This window comes from Anomalospiza imberbis, chromosome 21 (genome assembly GCF_031753505.1).
Source record: "Anomalospiza imberbis isolate Cuckoo-Finch-1a 21T00152 chromosome 21, ASM3175350v1, whole genome shotgun sequence".
NCBI lineage: Eukaryota > Metazoa > Chordata > Aves > Passeriformes > Viduidae > Anomalospiza > Anomalospiza imberbis.
In genome coordinates, this window is record NC_089701.1 from 4,726,640 (window position 1) to 4,746,850 (window position 20,211).

The following is a 20,211-nucleotide window of genomic DNA, read 5'->3' on the forward strand; positions in this document are numbered from 1 at the left end:
GGGGGGAGGCACCGCCGCCTCTGGGCTTCCCGCAGGAGGGAAGGGACCCGCTCCCTCTGCCCGCACCGACCGCCGGGCGCGACTCCGGGACACCGGGGATCGCTCCGGAGCTGCCCTGGGAGCGGCGTGGCTCCGCCGGTACCGGCGGCAGAGGGACAGGGACGGGACGGTACAGCCGCTTCCAGGCGCTGGATAAACCCTGGAGTGCGAGCAGCGGGAAAAGGGACGGGCCGAGGGACAGTCGCGGCCGAGGTGATGTCCCGGCCATGCGTGTCCCGGCCAGGGTCACACGCCCTCGCGGTGTCAGCCTGACACCTCATGTTAAAATCATGTACTAACGTGGGGTTTAGTGGGAATTTTCAGACATATTCCCCTCACCACCCCAAATGCAGCCGCATTTCAACCCCTGCTCTTTAAAAGCAGCAAACTCGGGTACAGTGTGTTCTGCTGCTGCCACACACCCTGGATGGACAGCTGTGTGTTATATTAAGAATTTTTAATGGATACAGCTCTAGGCAGGTGGCACCACAGAGTTCCAGGAAGAGCAGGAGGCAGCGTGAACCACATCTTCAGCAGCAGGCACACAGCAGAGGCTTGACATTTCTGTAAGAGCAGCAAATTTGTGTGTTCACTGGAGATGTATAATTGTCCTCCCAGAGAGACAGTAAGTGGCCACGGCTCCCTGCCTCTGGCCAAGCCGGATCACGCTGTGCTCTCACCGTTCCATGGTTTTGCTTTCCCAGAGCTGTCCTTGGGCAGCAGCAGGGGAGCCCCTGCCATCACACCCCCACAGCACTGCAGCTCTGGCACCCCACTCCTTGGGCAGCTTTTGTGCAGAATTAGAAGGGTGATGCTTTGTTCTCAGTAGGAGAATCCTGTGTTCCTTCCAGGCCACTGGACCCACCAGAGATGTTGCTGGGGGAATTCAACATCGATGGCAGCAATTTTACATAAATTACACAAGACTTTAGCAAACCTGATTTGCAGCACTGTGAGCAGAAAAAACATAGGTAAAACCGGTTAAAAATGAAGCAAGCACCAGCCTGGGGACTAGTTTCTGGTCTCATGGGAATGACTTCAGCTACCTGGAGTCACGGCACAGCCAGCACAAGGTGGGCTGAGCCAGGACCTGGCTTGTTCTGCAGCCCAGCCCACATGGGAGCACAGGGGAACATAAATGCCTTTCCTTTAAAGGCAATACAGCCACTGACCTCTGCCACCCCGTGGGAGTGACACAGGCAGGAGCGGGTGTCCAGCTGTTCCCCATCCAGCCCACACTGGCTGCACAGCCTGCGGCCATCAGCCAGCTCCTCTCTAGTGGGGCACAGGTGCTCATGTGGGGCTGTGGGTGCTGCTGCTCTGACACCTCCCTTGACGACATCTCTGCCACCCAGCCCCTGGGACTGGCTGGTTTATAGCCAGTGGCTATAAACTGGCTGGTTTATACGCCTGGTGACATTCGGTGAGCCAAGCAGAGCTGGCTGTGTCTTTGTCTTACCCTGGAGCAAGGGAACAGCAAGACCTGAGTTCCTCTCATACTGAAGCAGGCTGAGGATGTCCCCACCTGCCTTTCAGGAACTGGGTGAGGATCCATCTTTGTTTGGTTTTTGCACATTAATTTAGCCCTCCCTGCTGTGAACTCCCTTCCCTTGGGAAGCAGGCAAGCTGTGTGCCCTCCAGCGAGCAGCTCTCTGCCTGGCTTCACCAGGATTCCTCTCTGCACCTCTGTGACCACAGCCCATGAGCATGACACTGCAGGGTGCTGTGCAGCAGGACCAGCTTCCAGCACGTGTGAGAGCCTCTCTCTTCTCCTGGGGCAGGAGGGAGTGCCGGGCAGTACAGCTTGGGTACATTGCATACTTGGTTAGCTGTGCCTGCCCAGTGCGCCGTGCTGCGATGGGAAAGGAGGGATGGAGGAGACCTGTGAGGATTCTTTGTTCACTCTGCAGTGAGAGACCAACCCTGGAATGGCTCCATATCCTGCACAGACACATCGGTGGCCCTGGTAGGTGCGTGTTCCCCCATGCCAAGGACAGAGGTGGTGGCTGGAGTCATGCTGCAGAGTGCTGGAGACATGGAGCCTGAACGGGTGTGGAAAAGGACCAGGGGTGTGATACTGTACGGAGGGCAGTGTGAGGAGCGGTGGGAGGGATTGATGCTGGTGAATGCAGTGTCCTTCCCTCTGCCATTCCCTGTGCAGGATGGGCACAGAGGGCACGTGGCAGCAGCCAGCGACCTGTCACTTCAAGCAGCTCTCAGGGAGGCTCCGCAAAATGTCCTCCAAGTTCTGCTTGTCAGCCCGGATCTCAGCCAAGTCGCTCTCAAATGCTTGGATCTTCTCCTGCTGCTGTGCTGCCTCCTGCTGCAGCCGGCTGAGCTGGCTGGCCAGGGGACCCGGCGTGGCCAGGCGCAGCCACAGCTGCTCCAGCTGCAGCCTCCCCGCGCTCAGCACTGCGTCCACCTCCGTGTCCTGCTCCAGGTTACCTGGGCAAGGGGGGAGAGGACATGGATGAGAGCAGAGAGGTGGACAGGAGATGTTCTGGATGTACTCCGTGGCACCAGACAAACTATAGGGAGCGGGTGCAGCAGGGCATGGAGGCCTTGCAGCTTCTCACTGATCACAGATAAGAAAATGGAACCGTGGCTCCAGGCAGGGCCTGGGCACTTCTCACTCTTATAAATGGGTCATGGTTTCCACCCTTTTGCAAAATTTCTTGGATACAAGAGTCCTGGAATGCTCAGAAATAAACCCGCGTGATAAAAACATGAGCTGGAGCAAGACCAACCAGCAACAAGGAGCAAAGCCAGTCTAGCACAGCCCCCTGTTCCAAAGGGACCTTTGCCAGCCTTGCTCCTCCTGAGGATCCCAAGAGAGATCAGTGTACCCAGAGGAGACATGAGCACACAAATTCAGCAAGCCCCAATTCGTTCTTCATGAGGTTTTCCTCCAGACATGAGCCTTACAAAAGCCTTGCTGAGACCATGGATGATCTGAGCCAAAGAGCACCCAGCTCAGCCTGGATGGCCATCAAGCAGGAGAACCAGTGAGCAGGAGAGCCCTGGCCCCCAAGAGCCCAGCCCTTTCCCTGGAACCTGCACCCCATTTCCCACCAGGTCTCACCTAGGCTGTTCAGCAGGTTGTTCAGGGTCTCTATGTCTGACATGAGCGAGCCCCGGGCTTCCTGGAGACTTTTTGCCATCTCACTCACCTCTGACCCCACCTTCCAACAGAGACAGACACCCAGATCAGGGACATCATTGACCCAAGGGATGGTAGGGAAGATCCCAGGAGCATCCCCAAGGTGTTACCCCGACAGTGGAGCTCCCAAGCCGGGTTGTTTCCCATGCTTTGGGCTGTGGGCAAAGCTGCTTCCATGCTCTGGAGGACACAGCCTGCCCAAGGGAACCCAACTGACCTGCTGTGCTTCCTCCAGGTCTCCTCTGAGCTTCTCAGCAATGTGCTCCTGCCGGGAGAGCTCCCACTGGGTCTCATTGGCACGTGTGGCGAGCTGGCTGGCATATTTGAGGGCCTGTTTGCTCTCCTGCAGCACAGCCCGCGCCCTCTGCAAAGGGACAGAGATGGGAACAGTCACCTGGGGACACGCAGCCCTGTTTGCAGCAGCCTAGGCTCTGTAGGTGACAGATGTCAGCCTGGCCATGCCCAGCAGCTCCACCCCAATCCCTCAGCTCAGACCTTGGCGCTCTCCTCAGAGACTTGCTCAGCCTCCCCAGCTGTCCTCTGGGCTGCAGTGGAGATGGACAGGGAGTTTCCCAGCATCTTCTCTGCCTGTTTAATCTTCCTCTGAGCATCCACCATCACTCTGTCCCTCACAGTGGCCATCCTCCTCCTCAGGGCAGCCTGACTCTTCTGATGCCCCAGCACCTTCTTCATGCCTATAGGAGCAACCTGGCCATCACCAAACTGTCCACTTCTCTTGTTGTCACCTGGTGAGAGCCAGGTTGTGGCTGGAGATGCTCTGACTGGTGCATTTTACCTTCCAAGCTGGCCAGGAGGGACTTGGCATCGGAGAGCACAGCTTTTCCTCGGGAGACAGCCATGGTGGCCATGTCATGGGCAGAGCCAGCCTGGTCCTGCAGCTGGAGAGGAGAAGAGAGGAGGAATGAGGCTGGGGTGCGGGTGAAGAGCTGCACCCAACTGGAAAATGTGGGGTTCAACCTTCTCCTGTTTGGCAGGCAAGATCCTAGGGACATCTGGGAGCCCAAGGGAAGATGTCTTCCAAAACATCCTCTCCCAGCTCCCTTGCTGCAGGCACATTCCCTCCAGTTGCTGGAGCAGCAGGGATGGGGCTCCCCATTCCTGTGAGCAGCAATTACCTGCTTGAAGCTCTGAGTCCTTTGCAGCTCCAGGTGCAATCCAGCTGCCAGTGTGCGGGATGCCTCCACAGCCTGCTGAGCCAACAGCTCCTGGGCTGCTGCTGCCTGCTCCAGCACTGCCAGCTCCTGTTCCAGGTCTCTAGCCTGCATTGGCAGCACCTGCTGCAGGATCAGGAGTGCCAAAGGCTCCATGAGATCATCTCCCAGCTCAGGAGGCGGCACTGGTAAAGCAGGAGGTAGGGATGCCAGCAGGAGCTGTAGCTTGGGTGCTGCTCACCTGCCCCAGAGCAGCCACCTGCAAAAGTCTCTCAGCCAGGTCAGCATGTGCCTGTTCCACGGCTGTCACAGCTCTCCTGGCCTTCACTGCCATCTCTGCCATGCCAGCACCCAGCTCCTCCTGTGCCCGCTGGATTTCCTCATACCTACACGGACAGGACACTCCTGTCAGCTGGGGCCCTCTGGTCCCTTGAAGGATGAAGAGGACAGCTTGGCCCTGGACATGGATATAGCAGGAAATTCTGGGGGCTTTTCCTGAACCCGCCCCCAGCATGAAGCACTCTGTCCCTGTGCTTTACAGCACTGCTGTGCAATGAGTTTGAAGGTGCTCAGCATATGCCTGTTGGGCAGCTGCCAAATCACCACGACCAAGTCCTATAACAGGGACCTGGCCAGAGGAAAGGGGCTGTGGTGCCCTGGCAGCCCCTCACCCAGCCTCCAGTTCGTGCTGCACGTCCCGTGTCGCGTTCCCCTCCAGCAGGTCCCGCAGGAGCTCGGAGCTGGCGTTGGAGGCACGCAGTGCTCTCCTGACCACGGCCTCCACCTGTGCCATGGAGTCTCTGTGGCTGCAAGGACAAGGACACCCAGACAGAGGGAATCAGGATTGGCCTCCTGGCAAAGGAGTGGGCCCCCTGCACCCCCAGCTGGGCTGACAGCTTCCTCTGCCTGTTTAAATCTTACCTCTTGGACAGAGCCTGAGCCTCTAGTGCCCAGTGGCTCCAGTTTGTGGGCTGCTGTGGGATTTCCTGGGGAATTTCCTTGGAATGCAAACAGCAGAGCTGAGACCCTTGCAGGGAGCAGGCACCCCTGGACCCTGCCAGCCCAGCACCACCAAGAACCTCCCAAAGGGCTAGAGCAAGGAAAGTATCTCCTCTTGATTCAGCTGCAAGGAGGGTTATACCCACACGGACCCCAGGCTTTCCCGCTCCCCCACTCTGCTGGTCACATCCCACCCCAACAGTCCTGGGAGGCACATCCCAGTGCCCCCCAGGATTGCCACCACCCCCCTCAGGAGTCCAGGGCCACTGAGAGCCCCCACCGTGGTAGCCAGGGTGTCTGCAGCGTGCAGGATCTCCTGCTGTGCTGACTGCAGCACGGCCCCGATCTCTGAGAGCAGGGTGCAGGTCTTGGGGGGTCCATGGTCAGAGCATCTGGTGGCCTGGCTGGCATTGGTGAGACGGCCTTGTGCAGTGTTCAGTGCCCCTGCCAGCTGCCCCACCTGTACCAAGAGGGTGGCCCAGGCACCTGTGGGCAGCACAAGCATCTCGTTGCCCATTGGGGTTGTTTGGAGCTTCCTGCTTCCCTGTGGAGCTGCCCCATGCCCCAGCCCCTGCCTAACATCTATTAATGAAAGGGGAATACAGTTCCTCTGGGTGCTCAGGAGGGACCCAGGAATTCAGCACCCAAAGGGTACCCATGTGTTGGTGCCCAGCCCCCCGTAATGCCCATCACTGCCTGCTCCAAGACCTCAGTGGTGTGAGCATCCTGCAGTGCTCTGTCCTCCCAAAAATGCATGTCCCCTCCACTGCCCTCCCTCCGGGTCACACCACACTGAGGCCAGCGCTCACCTGAGCCCTCCCTGCACCCACCCAGCATGTCACAGCACCCTGAGGGAGCAGAGGGTGAAATAGGTGGAAGGAAGGAGAGTCCCCTGTACCTCTCAGGAGATGTGGGCTGGGCAGCCCATCTCCACGGGGTGCATCTCCCAGCATGGCAGACTGGCCCGGGTGGGCATCACAGCCTGGCTTCTGCAGCCATTCCTCCATCTCCTGCAGCCTGGCCTTCAGGCGGTCAGCCTGCGGGCAGGACACGGGGGGACATGGGGGGACAGTGAGGCACTGCAGGGGTGGGGTGCTGTGCCTGCCTCAGCAGTGCACAGGCTGTACCTGGTCCTTCACCAGCCCGTAGCAGGCAGGACACTGCTGGCAGCGGGAGCTCAGTGGGTCAAGGAAGAAGTTGGCCTGGCAGCGGTCACACTTGTAGCCCACGAAGCCAGGGTGGCAGAGGCAGGTGCTGTTCTCGTGGCACTGCGGGGTGATGGAGCCCAGCGGGGAGCAGTTGCAGGCTGCAGTGGTGGCAGAAAGGCATCACACTGTGGCTGCCAGCCCTGCTTTAGGGACAAAGATGCAGTGCCCATTCCCATTACCTCGGCAGCCCCTGGCAGAGAAGCCAAAGAAGCCGTGCTGGCATTGATCACATTTCTTCCCTGTGACACCAGGTTGGCAGGAGCACTGCCCCGTCAGCACGTGGCACCTGCTCTCCCGCGACCCTGTTGGGTGGCACTCACAGCTGGCATGAGAAGTGGAGGGTCATGAGCAGGCAATTAACACAGAGAGCAGAGCTGGGAACATGGAGCCACTGCTGTCCCCTGGCAGCCCCATGCCATGCCCCACATACCTCTTGCACCCCACGGTGGGCTCCAGGCCATAGTAGCCGGGCTGGCACTGCCCACAGGCTCTGCCTGTCACGTGTGGGAGGCAGTGGCACTGGCCCGTGCCAGGATCGCAGCCTTCCAGCCTCGGGTCTGAGCCACTGGGGTTGCAATCACAAGCTATGGGAGACAAAATAACCCTTAAATCCCAGCATGGGGCTGGTGGATTGGGCTGCAGGAATGGTGCACTGGGACTGAGCTCCTGACAACGTGGAGAGCCACGTTCCCCCATCAGCCAGGGCTCCAAAGAGTCCCTGCAGGCCGGAGTATCTCTGGGGAAGGATGGCAGTGGAGCAAGAGGGCAAAGGGGAACACGGAGGGGTAACCTGGACTATCCATCAGCCCCTAAACCTGCTGGACATTCCCTTCCACCCTCTGCCTTCACTGCTGGGAGGATTTTGGCTGCAAGTGAGCTCTGCCCAGGGGCTGTACATACGTGCACACTTCCCAGCAGGGCTGGGAGCCAGCGCATCTCCGTAGAAGCCCGGCCGGCACCTCTCGCAGTGGTCGCCCATGGTGTTGTACAGGCAGCGCAGGCATCGGCCAGACACGGGGTCACAGTTCCCCACGGCATTGGGATCCACGTTCCCGTGGCACTGGCAGGGCTCACAGGGATGCACGGGACCTCTCTGCCCCAGGGGGTCCCCGAAAAACCCATCATCACACAGCTCACAGCGTTTTCCTGGGGAAGGTGGAAAGGTGGGGAGGATCCAGCCGTGCCCACGCTGCCCACAGCCCCTGTGCCCAGCCACCCCCAGGCTCACCTCTCTGCCCCGGGGGGCAGTGGGTGCAGACCACCTCCCCACTGCTGGGCACCTCGGTGCAGGGCGAGCGGCCGGGGCAGGGGCAGGGCTTGCAATCATCAGAGCGCCCTACGAAGGGGTTGCCGTAAAAGCCGGGGCTGCAGCGCTCGCAGGAGGGACCCTCTGTGTTGTGCAAGCACTGGCAGTGCCCTGCGGGGAGGAAAATGGAGCTGAGGGTCTGCGAAAACCCAAGCCCGAATAGCAGCAGGGACTGCGGGAGGGATAGAGAGCCCAGCGCTGAGCGTGGCAAGAGGAATGTGCAGCTCCTAGCGAGGGGTTGCACGTCTCCAACCAGTAGTCGGGACATTTTCCCTCCTTGCCCTGTCTTTGGTCGAGGGAGAAGGTTTTGGAGAGGGAGAAAGTTTTGGAGAGGACACGGAGGCCACAGCGACACAGGGACGAGGCAGCGCTGGCACAGACAGCACCATCAGCGTGTGCGGAGGCTGCCGGCGCCTGCCGTAATCCACAACACATTTCTGAGTGTCGAGGCGCGTCCTTTCCAGCCCGGCTTGGAAAACACAAGCAGCCGGCCCGGCACCCACCGGGCAGCATCTCCCCCAGAGCGAGCCGAGCCGGTGAGTCAGCCTTCCGAAATCGGCTGTGAGGAGGAGAGGGAGGAAGAGGAGGAAGAGTGCTCAAGGAACCCCCCACCTCCAGGCAGATGCTCTGCTTCACTGGAGAGAGAGGAGTCGGGGAGGATTTTCCCCCATGTGTTGTGGGGTCGGGTCATACCAGGAAGGCTGCGCAGGAGGGGGTGTTATTCCATTTTCCCCACATCCAGGCAGAGTCAGACGATGGAAAATAGAGAAAAAGCGGGTGGCAGGAAGAAGTGGAAAAACAAACTAAAGGAAGTGCGCAGGCTGGCAGCGCCCAGGCCGGAACATCAAAAGTCTGGCCCCATCCCTGGGGATTGTGCAGTCGGCGGCGCCAGCCCCGGCTCTGCGGGATGAGGGCGGGTTTGCAGAGCTGCCGCTGTGTTTTCGTGGGCAGGGCAGGGGCATTCGCCGAGCACTCTGCCTCCTCCAGCCCTCTCCATCCCTGCCGTACATCATTATTACTCCCCACTGAGGAGAGCCAGCCACCGAGGGGTTGGGCTGGCAGCACAAGAGCTGGCTCCTCTGGTGTCTTTCTTCAAGCCCAGCACCTCTGTGTTTTCCTGCTTTTTTCTCTGCTCAGGTTAACTCTCAGTTTGCAGATTCCAGAGCTGCACCCAGTCCTGCTCTTCTCATCGAGCGGTGAAGCTGCCTGTGAGACTCAGCCTAGCAAAACCCTCTCTGCTGCCCTGGCCCCTGCTCCCCCACTCCTCTGAAGACCAGCACCCTTCCCTTCTCCTCCTTTGAGGTCATAAAGTGTAATGAAAAATGCTCCTCTAATTATAAATTACCACCATTATTGCACTTCATTAATAATCTCTACCTTTGCAGTTATTAACCCTGTCCCTAGAACCACCCAAGCAATTCAACTTGCAAATTTTGGGAACCACAAGCTCACCAATGGTTCCCAGCTTCCCTCAGAACAAGCAAAGGCATGGATTTGTCACCCACGCATGGAGCAACAGGTGAGTGGCGGGGCCGGGGGGTGCACACCTGTGAGGGGGTGGCAGTCCCCGTGCTGGTTGCAGGTGCAGGGCACGCAGCTGACGAAGGGGCCGCCAAATGGGATCTCCCTCTTGAATCCAGGTGCGCAGGACTGGCAGAACTGCCCGGTGTATCCCATGGGACACGTGCACTCCTCCACCCAGCCCGCCCGTGTGCCTGGCCCGGGGCGAGCAGATGTGAGCTGGACCTCGCTCAGGGACAGCCTGCCTGTGAGAGGGAAGAGTGGTGTGGGACTGGGATGGTACATCCCCTGCTCTGCTCTGAAATGCTCCAGACAGGCACAGGAGACCCCAAAATACCTCCTTAAGAGCTCAGGGGTGTTCACAGAGAGGAGGCAGCCCCTGCCCCAAAACACCCCCTTACAATCCCTCTCGTCCTCGACAACCTGATGCTGCTTCGATGTCTCCAGTCCCTCCCCAGCCTGGTCCCCATGGGGATGTTCTGTGGAGCCACCCACCTCTCACGGGGCCGCGGCTCACGCGGAGGCGGAGGGAGGTCAGGTTGGAGAGCAGGCGCTGGAAGCTGAAGGCCGACAGCAAAGGTTCCGCACCCTCCTCTGCCTCGTGCAGCCTGTTGGAGAGGGAGTGGGGGAGGCAGGACAGGGCCAGCCTGAGCCAGCTGCTGCAGGACAGCTCGGCTCCTGGCTGCGACCCGGGCACAGCGCAGTTAAATCCTCAAGGTGGGGCAGAGAGCACTAAAGGGCAGCCCAGACAAATCAGGCACTGAGCCCTAAACCCCACTGAGGCTCCCCAAAACTCCATGATGGGTACCTGAAGGTGACAGCCTGCTTTCCATGCTGGAGCTGGCTCTTGCTGCTGGACATGATGATCTCCATCCCCTCGCCCTCCAGGAGCAGCTGGACCTGGAGCAGGGGCACCCCAGTTTCTGTTCTTGTCCCATTCTCCACTCCCAGCAGCAGGGACAGGAGCTGCCCATAACTGAGGCGCTGGTTCTGCAGAAACTTCTCTGTGAGGGGAGAGAGGAGCACAGTCTGTAGGACATGAAGGCACCAGCCCTGCCAGGACTGCCAGTGCAGTCCTATTCCCACCACCATCATCAGGAGCCACAGTCACCCTCCTAGAGTGATGCCAGCTCCAGCCTGCCCTCCTGGGGTCCTGGTCCACTGTTCCAATACCCCCCACTGTCTTCTGCTACAGAAACACGCTCAGCTCTGGAATGGAGCCCAGTGCCTCCTGCACCAGCAGTGGGACGAGAGCACCAGGGGTTCCTCACGGCAGAGCAGCCCCCCAGGGACCCAGCACACACAGTACCTGGCGCAAGAAAATCCACAGACTCCTCTCCATCCCACTCGGTGATGATCTCCCGGCCAGCCCAGCGCAGAGGCAGGTCTGTGGTGCCTGGAGCTGTGGCAGCCCAGCCCTCCAGCCCTGTGTGACAGGGTACAGTGACAGGGCACAGCTAAGGGAGCCGTGAGTCCCTGCCTGCACAGCACCAGCAGGGTGCTGCTTTCAAGGGCTCTGTCTCTCCTCCTAACACTCTCTCGAGTCTTGGAAGGGGCCAGCACTTTGTAACACCCTGCTCCACTTGGGCTCTGTGTTCTCATGCACTGGAGGGTGGCCTTAACCACCCCCCAACTATTTATTTTCTTAGATTTGGAGGAAATTATTATCTTTAAACTTTTGCCCCCTGCCTGTGCTGCCACTCTAACATTACTGTGGGCTGGTGAGCACAGGAAGCCTGAGAAGAAATGCTGGAGAAGCCCAGAACAGACAGGGCATAGTTGCATTAAGTTGGTTTCCTTAAGAAACCAGTTAAGCTCCCCCCCACTCTGCAGAGTTGGTTATTTCTTCCAGCCCTGCAGGACAAACACTTGGAAATCTCTCAAGTGGGCTGTGCTCTGTTATCAAATCATCCCTGGTTTACACTTTCGCCCAGTTTAAGAAAATTCCATCTGATCCCCCTCTACTGTGGACTGGGGTATGTTTTGGTGAGAGGGGAGTTAGGAGGGTGCTGTGGCTGCATCTCAGCTCAGAAACTGCCAAACCAGTCCCCAAAGGAGCAGCCCCAAATTGGCTGTGTGAAGGGTGGAAAAAAAGACACAGTTTAAAGCCTGGCTCAGTTTCAAGGCCGTGGAAGACATTCCAGCAGCACAGCAATTGGCAATTACGATCCACCCGTGCCTGGCGCATTCGTATCCATCTGGGAACAGGCGAGGCAGAGCGGGGTGCCCGCCGTGGGTGCCCGTTCCTGCGGTGTCCCCGCAGGGGGCTGCACACGCCGGCATGCGCGGCAGATGGCAGGGTTTCCCCGAGCATCCCGCACGCATCCAGCCCTGCCAGCAGCCGGGCAAAAGCACCACATCCCGCCCATCCGACAGGGATTTTTTTTCTCTTTCTGGGCTGATCTTTAATGCTCCTGCAGCCCCTGGTGTGGTGGAATGCACATGCCTGACCCCACAGCGCTCCCTGAGCCATGCACAGCCCCAGGAGCAGGTTGGCTCGGGGGAGTCACGGACACCCCGTCCCCGTGGAGCTGAGGGCAGAAGCTGAGGTTTAACAGTAAAACGGGGGCAAGCCAGAGAAAACCCTCTCCACACATCACCACCAGTTAGCTCCAAAGGGAGGCGCTCAGCCCCGAAGAGGGACATTCATCCACATCCTTCCCAAACATTTTTGGCTGAAATTGGCAGAACAGTGCCCTCCGTTTCACCTGGGGCTGGGGGGAGGGGGTCGTTACCTTGGCTGAAGTCGGAGCGGATGCAGGTCTCCTCGTAGCCATCTGCCGCCCTGCAGGCGCTGGAGTGGCCGTAACAGAAGCAGCTCGTGCAGCCGGTGGGGTTGTGGGGCTGCAGGTTAAACCAGCCCGGCTGGCACCTGGACACGGGGAGGAGACAGGAGTATGTGGCACAGAGCAGGCAGAGCTGCAGGGAACCACGGCAGTGTCTCCGTGTGGGACACTGGTGACAGCTCCTTGTGAGCCCAGTCCCAGTGGTCCAGAGGAATGCAGCCCCACAGCCCTGCCACCAAGTCCAAGACTGGAAAGGGACAATGTTCCTGTCCCCATGCCAGGGCGACGGTGCTCACCTGTTGCACAAGTACCCCTCCACCCTCTCTTTGCACGTGCAGTGCCCCGTGTTGGGGTCGCAGGTGCCCACGCTGCCCGCGGGGTCACAGGTGCAGGGTCTGGGTGGGGTGAGATACAGGCAGGAGGTGAGCCCCGGTTCCATCCCTCTGCTCCTGCCCGGGGCTGGGTTCCTCCTCACCTGCAGCCGCCTTCGCTGAGGCTGTGGTAGCCGTCCTTGCAGCGCTCACACTTCCAGCCCGTCACGTTGGCTTTGCAGACGCAGGTCCCCGAGCTGTCGCACTGGGGCTGCAGGGAACCTGCGGGGACAACCTGAGGCTCAGCCCCAGCCGGGGAGAGACACAGGACGGGGAAGATGGGGAAACCCCGAGCAAAAGAGAATCCACCAAAACCATCCCTCCCAGCAAACTCCGGCTGGGGCAGCAGCAGATTTGCAGCCGGAGCCTGGCACAGCCCCACGCACCTGCGGGGTGGCAGTGGCAGGGCTGGCAGGCTCCCTGCGGCTCCCAGCGGTAGTAGTTCTGCCTGCAGCTCTCGCAGTGGGGCCCGGCCGTGTTGTCGCGGCAGTTGCGGCAGTGTCCCCCGTGCCCGCTGCGCCGGAACAGCTCCCGGTCGTAGAAGCACTCCTCGGAGCGGCCGCTGCAGTTGCAAGCTGGGGGAGAGGCGGGAGGATGGGTGGACACCTGACGGGCACTGGAGGTTACGGCAACCTCCTGTGGGGTCGGAGGAGCCAGAGGGACGCCTTGGCTCAGCAGCGAGAGCTTTCGGCGGTGCTTCTGCCCTTGGAAGTAGAGGTGGGTGCAGCACAATGCACGGAGCAGATGGCTGCACTCGGGGAGTAAAGGGAATGGGAATACCCTGGGGTAAAGGGAATGAGGTGCCGCTGTGAAGAGGAGCCCCGGGGTACAAATCCTCCCTCCTCCGCAAAATGGAGGAGGTGCAGGAAGGGCAGGAGGTGCCAGATGAGCTGATGCAGCACCAGCGCAGCCCATCAGGGCCAGCCACCGCTGTGGCCACGGAGCCACGCGGGGGATACTCACGGAGGCACTCATTGGCAGCCTCGGCCGTGCCCCGCGCCCAGGGCCGGTCCTGGTAGAAGGGCTGGCAGCGCTCGCAGTCGGTGCCGGCCGTGCGGTGCTGGCACACGCACACCATCTGCCCGGCCTCGTCCGGCGCGCACTCGCTGGCGTGGCCGTTGCATTTGCACCTGCGGCGAGACCCCGGCGCGGGGGAGCTGCTCTGAGCACCGCTGTGGGCGGCAGCAGCAGCGGGACGGTGCCCGGGCGGTGCGGTGTGTGACCCTGCTACTGGGCTGGCTGTGGGGTGAGAGCAGCTCAGGCTGTGCTGGCCTTGAGGCCGCCCGTCGTGCTCCCGAGGCTCTCCCAGCCTGGCCAGTCGGGAGGTCACACGCCGAGGATGGCCCGTGCTAACCAGCTCCAGCTGCTGTCCCCGGAGGTGGGACAACAGCTACAGGTCTGCTGGCCGGCTGGGAGCTGTCCCAGCCCTGCTGCCTGGGACAGACAGCTCTCTCCGTGATGGGGAAATGTCCCACTTCCCCCAGCTGGGGAAGGGCATGTGCAGCACAGCCCGCGGGCAGCACCAAGTGGGTGCCACCTGCATCTCTATCCCACATCTGCTGCCCTTTCCTGCTGGCAGCTGTTCCAGCTTCGCTGCCTGTGGTCATGCTTGACCCCAAGCTCCTCCAGCAGCCTCTGCAGCTTCAGGTCATCTTTCCACTAGAACCCCATGGCTCCCCTTTTGCAGTGCCCTGGAACCATCAGGGTCACAGGAGGAGCAGCATGTGCCCCAGTGTCATTAGAAGCCATTGGGCTAGGAGGGAACAAAGCAAATACAGCTGGTGGCACTTGGAGTGGGCTAGTGGGGAAAAGACAATGTTTCTGCACAGCTGGGAGGTCTCCAGGTTTAATCACCCATCTCTGCACTTCCAGCTCCGGTTTACACATGGAGCAAGCCACATCTGATTGGTTTGCCCCAAAATCACAATTAAGACAACACTGAGGTGGGGAGCAGCTGCCTCAGTCCCACAGCCCCAAGAAGATCCCCATATTTCTGCCTGGCTGCTCCTCACCTGCCACCAACAGAGAAGTCAGATATGGCATAGTAGTATGACTGCAACACCTTGGGGTCCTTGAAGATGTCGTCCCCAAATGTGTTGAGCCGGTTCAAGGAGATGAGCAGGTCAGTGACTGTCACCCACTCCTGCAGGGGACATGGGGAAGCAACCTTGGTAGAGAGGTCTGGGCCACCAGCTCCCACCCCAACCGGGACACATCCTGCAGCTTTTCAAGCCGGGATGCAGCGCATTGCCAGCGTTTTTACCCCAGCTGGGTGCAATAATGCCCTTGATCCCAAGGCTCCATGCACCACGCCCCCTCCCACCCTGGTGGCACCTGCAGCGCGGGGCTTCCATCAAAATTGTAGGCGCTGGGCCGTCCCTCCAGGGTGGAGAAGGCCACGTTGCCCCCACTCAGCGGGGAGATGTCGCTGAACTCGTCGCTGCAGAAGGCCACCTGCTCGTCCTCGCCCGGCCGCAGGTACTGCCGTGGCCGCTTCCCGTAGGTCTTCTGGCAGGACGCGCTGTAGAACTGGAAGGGCACCCAGGGCCCCTCGGCGCGGCTGCGCTTGTAGATGGCGAAGCTCTCAGGGCGGCTGGTGTGGAACTTCAGCCGCACGTAGGTGATCTCGTAGGCTTTGCCTGGGGACAGACCCACCATGCTGCGACCCTCTGCCGGCCACCCGATGGGCACCACAGCCTGGATTACCCCAACAGCATCCTGCGGCACCCATCGTAGCTAAAAATGGACAGATCCCCACCATCACCCAGCTGCCCTCAACCAGCTCCTCCTTGGTGCAGCCCAAACCCTGTCCAGGTCCAAGCTGGCTCTCACCCCAATGCAAGGCCCATCCCTTGTGTGGCTGCACTGGGTGGGTTGCATGGAGAGAACTGCCCAAAGAGCAGTTCCAAATCCAGGCTCTATCCAGCAGCTGTGGGGGAGAGTTAGGCCCGCAGCACTGAAAGCATCCCCAGGGCAGTGGTGCTTTAGGGATGGAGAGTTGGAAAGGGTCAAGGTCAATCCCTTCCCAGGGAGCTGCATGCCAGGACCTGGCATCACTTCCATGTTTGCTGGGATGAAGACAAAGAGAGGCCACCAATCCTTGGGGCGTCCGGCAAGCTCTGAAAGAGCTTGAAAGAATTAGCAGAAAGGAAAAGAGAAAACACCAAAGTGAACATCAGACCCATTTAATTGCCAGAGATGAAGGACCAGCTCAAAGCCCGAATTGCTCCATAACAGCACCACTCCTGACAGCACAAAACAATTAGCTGCAAGGTTTTGGCTTTATTTGAAAAGATAATGAGTTGGGAATGTTAGAGGGGTTATTCCAGGACTAGGAAAACAAGCCTTTAATTGGGCCCATATGAATACTGTCGCGTATGTGCTGCGACTTTGCTGCGGGGGAGCCGAGGCAGCCGGCTACCAGCGCTGGGAAAAGCAGCTGCATCCCATCAGGGATGCAGGAAGCGCCCGGCAGAGCGCCTGGAGAGGGGGACAGACCCACTCCTAGCCCACCCGGAGGTGAGGAGGGCCAAGAAGGGGCTGCAGCTGGGCTGTCCCACCCTTGCCTTGTGCTTCTCCCCTCCCCCTGGGACCGCTCCGGGCTGGTGACGGCGGGGGTGCCCCTGTCCTGCACCGCGTCCAGGGGGGACGCCTGCCAGGCGCCGCTTCCCAGACAGCGCGGTCCCAAGGGGGTTGTCTACCAAAAGAGCGAGGTCGGGGCCGTCACCTCCCAGAGCAGTTTCCTCTGGGAGAGGAAGGGAAGGCAGGGCTGTGTCAATAAACTGCCCCTGCCCCAAGTGGCCCCATGCAAGGGGAGGGGATGGCCACACTGGGGGAGCCCCAGTTTGGTGCCTCCAGCTGGGGTGGAGGAGATTCACTTTTCTGAGGAATTTTCATGAGAGGAGAAATTTGGCTGATTAAAAAGCCTGTCTGAGAATTTTCATGTGCTTTTCCCAGACAGGCTTTTTAATCAGCCAGTTTCTCCTAAGGGGAAAAAAAAAAATCCAGAAAATAAACCAGGTTGGTTGTCTCCTCTTTGCTGCTCAGGTGTGACATGTCCCAAAGCCAGATGTGCTGCTGGACAGTGATGCTGGGAAGGGTGCACAGACAGCACCAGGACCCCTGGGTGCTCTCTCAGCTGTGCTGTCATTTGAATAAAGTGTGCACCTGCCTCCCCCTGAGCCCAAACTGCAGCTTGTACTGCTCTGGGGCTCCAAGAAGAGAATTCTGGAGAGGAGGAAAGGAACATGTGGGACAGTCATGTCACCTACATGTCCTGTCATCTCTAGTCCCACAGGAAAATCAGAGTCAGAGTCACAGACACAGATAGTGCCTGATCTAGACACTCCGAAATGAGCCTTTGGCATTCAGATTGCTTCCTGAGGAGCCCTGGTGTCTATTGCCTTTGCAAGCCGCAGATATTTTGGGTTCCTTCCTGACATCTGACAGGGCAAATACAAGAGCTGTGGACACTTGGGATGATCGACCAGATGCAAGCCCACTGCACCATAACAGCATGGCTGGAACCTCACAGGGAGAAGAGATTTAAAGGAGCATAATCTAATTAACGCCAATCAACAACATGCAGGTAAACACGGGTCTTGTCCAAGTCATCCCATGTCTTATTTAATAAGCTCCCCAGGCAACCACGCTGGAGAACTTACAAGAGGTGTGACTGAGCAAGACAGGCAGGCTAGGAGGGCACACTACATGGGATGAAAATCCCAATTATTTGGTAGAGCTCAGGAGCAAGGACTCAGTCCAGGGTGCATTCCAGGGGACAGCAGGGGCCAGTTGGGCTTTTCCTGCTTAACCCTAGTGAAAACAGTAAGGCAGCAATAAAAACATCTGTGGCTGGGACAAGAACAGGGCCTGGCAACTGTGGGAAAGGTCAGACAATGATGTGCCAAGCACCAAGATGGTACTTTTTAGCATGGCAAGGTAAAAGAGCCATGCAGGTAGAAGGGTACAATGGCAGAGGATGCTCCAGCTCACGAAGGGCTATAGGGACAGGCTGGAAGATGAGCTCAGTGCAATGCTTTAGTCCTGGCTGTGTTAACAGAGACAGTCAGAGCAGGGCAATCACAGGCACTGGACTCCACTGGAAACCCGAGTATGGGGCCCAAGAAGAGCCACAGAGGAGCCAGAAAAGAGCTGGAAGAAGGACAGAGAATGGGAAGAGAGCCCCGGGGCATGCAGAGCCCGCACATGTCGCTGTGCCGAGCTGGGACCGGTGGCCACAAAGTCGCCGGCAGCAGCTGGCTCAGCCACACAGGCTGCATTCGGGTGGTCTGTGCCCCGGGTCACCCACCAACGGATGCGGGACAATCTGACAGCCTGCGTTAGGTGGACAAGAGGCCGGCAAATCCCCTCTGTCAGGGCTGGCAGGAGCAGGGAGTGAGGATGGCAGACTCCTCCGGCAGCGCTCCTCGTGCCCGGCGGGGAGCCCGGCCCCAGCCCGGGCACAGGACCAGATGTCCGCCCGCTGGCAGGGGGCTGGGAAAGCAGCGACCTCCACCGAGCCGGGCAGCTCCCCCGTCACTGCCGGGGCAGGCACGGACCCTCCACCGTCACCCCGACCACGCTGGGTCCCACCAGCAGGGCTCGGTGCCGCACCGACACTCAGATGTCCCCTCACCAGCTCCAGCCGCAGCCCCGCCACTACCCGCCTTCGGCATGCAGATGGCAGGAGACTGCAGAGAATGAAGATTTTACAGCGCTGGCCAACAGCCAGGAGAGTTTAGATGGCAGGAAAATGTTATAAAACCTTTTTAAAATGCCAGGCATGCCCCTTGGGTTTAAGTACCCTCCAAGTAGGCGGCTCGCACGGTATTTAAAACACAGAGGGTCGATGCCAGCTGGGGAAACCTACTGGGGTTGCACGGTGTGTCTGGAGCTCGGCACCCTGAGACATACCAGGCACCCTGAGCAACGCAAGGGGGTGAAACAGGAGGGGCTTGGCACCCATGGTAGTCACCCTCCCCGGGCAAGGCTCTCCCAGGATAGGAACCATCTGCCTTATGCTCCGCAGGCTTCCAAAATCAGTGAAAAAAAAAAAAAAAAAGCAGTCCAGGGTGAAGGGGGGAGCAGGCACTCCCGGCACGGCTGGCTGGGTCGCAGCACAGACAGGCACAGCTCCTGGCATCCTGGGGCTCGGCTGACGGACGGGGCAGACCCTCCCCGAGTCCTTTCAATGCTTTTCAGAGAGCAGCTCCCTCCATACACCCCCCAGAAAGCCCAGGGGAGGGTCCTGTACTTAAACCAGCACTGGCAGCAAGAGCTCCAGGGAGCAGGAGCACCCACCCTGATCCCGATGCACCCGCAGCCGCTGCCCTGCCCCGACACCGCCAGGGCTCCTGCTGGCACTTACCCAGGTGCAGGGTGATGTTGACGGAGTTGGGGTACTGGATGCCAAAGGCCATGGACTGGCTCTGCCACCAGGTGCTCTCCTCCTGGCTGTGGAAGTCGGTGAGGAAGGAGGCGTTGTGGTGGCGCCGGGGGTCGGTGGCGTCGCAGCGGTGGCACAGGGCGCTGGCGTGCTGGGCGCCCATGTGCAGGCAATAATCCTCCGGGGGCGACCCGCACGTGTTGGTGGCCTGGACGGCCCGGCCGAAGGCGGCGTTCTCGAAGACGGGCATGCAGCGGCGGGGCTGGCCCCGAGGGTCCCAGCAGGGGGACGAGCCCCCCAGCCCCAGCCCCAGCCCCAGCAGGGCCAGCAGGCAGAGCCCGGGAGGCCGTGCCATGCCGCGGCTCGCCTGGGCGGACTCTGAGCCTCCTCCGGATGGCAGGGCGGCAGCAGGAGGGACGGAACGGGATGGGACGGGACGGGGTGGGATGGGATGGGATGGGACGTGTCCCCCTACCCGGCACCTCCTCTCGCTCCGAGGTCCATCTTGTGGAAGCTGCTGGGAATGTCGAAGTATATGAGGCAGAGCTGTGGAGTTTGGGATCCCCGCAGGACATCCTAGTCCCCAGACCGTGGGGATGGGACCATGCAGTGCTCCATCCCCAAAACAATTCCATCGCTTTGTGGATTGGGGATTTGCATCTTCAGCTGCGTGGGCATAGCTGAGCTTCTCCATTCCTCAGCCCTGGGAATGAGCTTATGGTGCCTTACATGAGGCTTTTTCCTTCAATTGGTAGGGGTCACCACTATTTTTGCAGCCCCAAAATCAAGAAGGGTTTAGGGAAAGGCTTTGAAACAGATTCACTTTGAAGCACCTTTTCCCCGCACTGATTTATGGGGGGCATTGACTGCTCTCCCACTTACACCAGCCTGCCTGGGTTGTGGGTCTGTGACACCTCAACTCCTCCACACCAGCACCCTCGAGTGGGGGTCCCATCCCTGCCGGTTGCCACGAGCCAGCCCAGTCCTCTGGACCCAAGTGAGGGCACATTCCTGTGGAGGCATCTCCACGGGGTGGCAAAACCAGATCATCACCAGACCTCATTAGCAGCTCGCAGCTAATGCTAATTATAGTCTGTGCCAGGAGAATCCCTCTGGGGACCATGGCACCCTCTAGATTTGACCCGTGGTGGCAGGAGGGTGACAGCAAACAGGGAGAGAGGCAGCCTGGCACGATGCCATGCCCCTGGGCAAACCCTGACCCACACCTCACAGGGGCTGTATTTGCAAAAGTGGGATGCAC

General features: G+C 59.7%; 1 protein-coding gene across 3 annotated transcripts; it reads right to left on the minus strand.

The window, feature by feature from the left end:
* Nucleotides 1-1,427: 1,427 nt before the first annotated feature.
* LAMC3 (laminin subunit gamma 3) lies at nucleotides 1,428-19,599 on the minus strand. Of its 3 annotated transcripts, none has more exons than XM_068211226.1 (28): nucleotides 18,933-19,599; nucleotides 14,897-15,201; nucleotides 14,575-14,705; nucleotides 13,526-13,692; nucleotides 12,949-13,137; nucleotides 12,667-12,784; nucleotides 12,488-12,586; nucleotides 12,141-12,277; nucleotides 10,715-10,831; nucleotides 10,214-10,409; nucleotides 9,901-10,013; nucleotides 9,432-9,650; nucleotides 7,807-7,995; nucleotides 7,479-7,724; nucleotides 7,009-7,162; nucleotides 6,758-6,900; nucleotides 6,498-6,676; nucleotides 6,269-6,407; nucleotides 5,651-5,856; nucleotides 5,293-5,369; nucleotides 5,043-5,177; nucleotides 4,613-4,757; nucleotides 4,336-4,494; nucleotides 3,996-4,098; nucleotides 3,695-3,894; nucleotides 3,417-3,563; nucleotides 3,122-3,221; nucleotides 1,428-2,484 (listed from the first exon to the last, which is right to left on the minus strand). In XM_068211226.1, exons 1-28 carry the CDS (start codon nucleotides 19,303-19,305, stop codon nucleotides 2,240-2,242), a joined length of 4,731 nt encoding a protein of 1,576 aa, XP_068067327.1. In that variant the 5' UTR covers nucleotides 19,306-19,599; the 3' UTR covers nucleotides 1,428-2,239. The 3 variants fall into 3 exon arrangements, with proteins under 3 accessions (XP_068067327.1, XP_068067325.1, XP_068067326.1); XM_068211224.1 differs by having other exon boundaries at nucleotides 4,336-4,521; XM_068211225.1 differs by having other exon boundaries at nucleotides 4,336-4,497; nucleotides 18,933-19,598.
* Nucleotides 19,600-20,211: the final 612 nt, after the last annotated feature.

Bases quoted from the DNA above. Each gene is read 5' to 3' on its own strand.
- LAMC3 (XM_068211224.1), bottom strand. From the start codon at position 19,305: ATGGCACGGCCTCCCGGGCTCTGCCTGCTGGCCCTGCTGGGGCTGGGG. The intron at 13,138-13,525 runs GTGAGTATCCCC...CCTCTCCCCCAG, and splicing joins GGCTGCCAATGAGTGCCTCC to CTTGCAACTGCAGCGGCCGC. The intron at 2,485-3,121 runs GTGAGACCTGGT...CCCCTTGCCCAG, and splicing joins CAACCTGCTGAACAGCCTAG to GTAACCTGGAGCAGGACACG.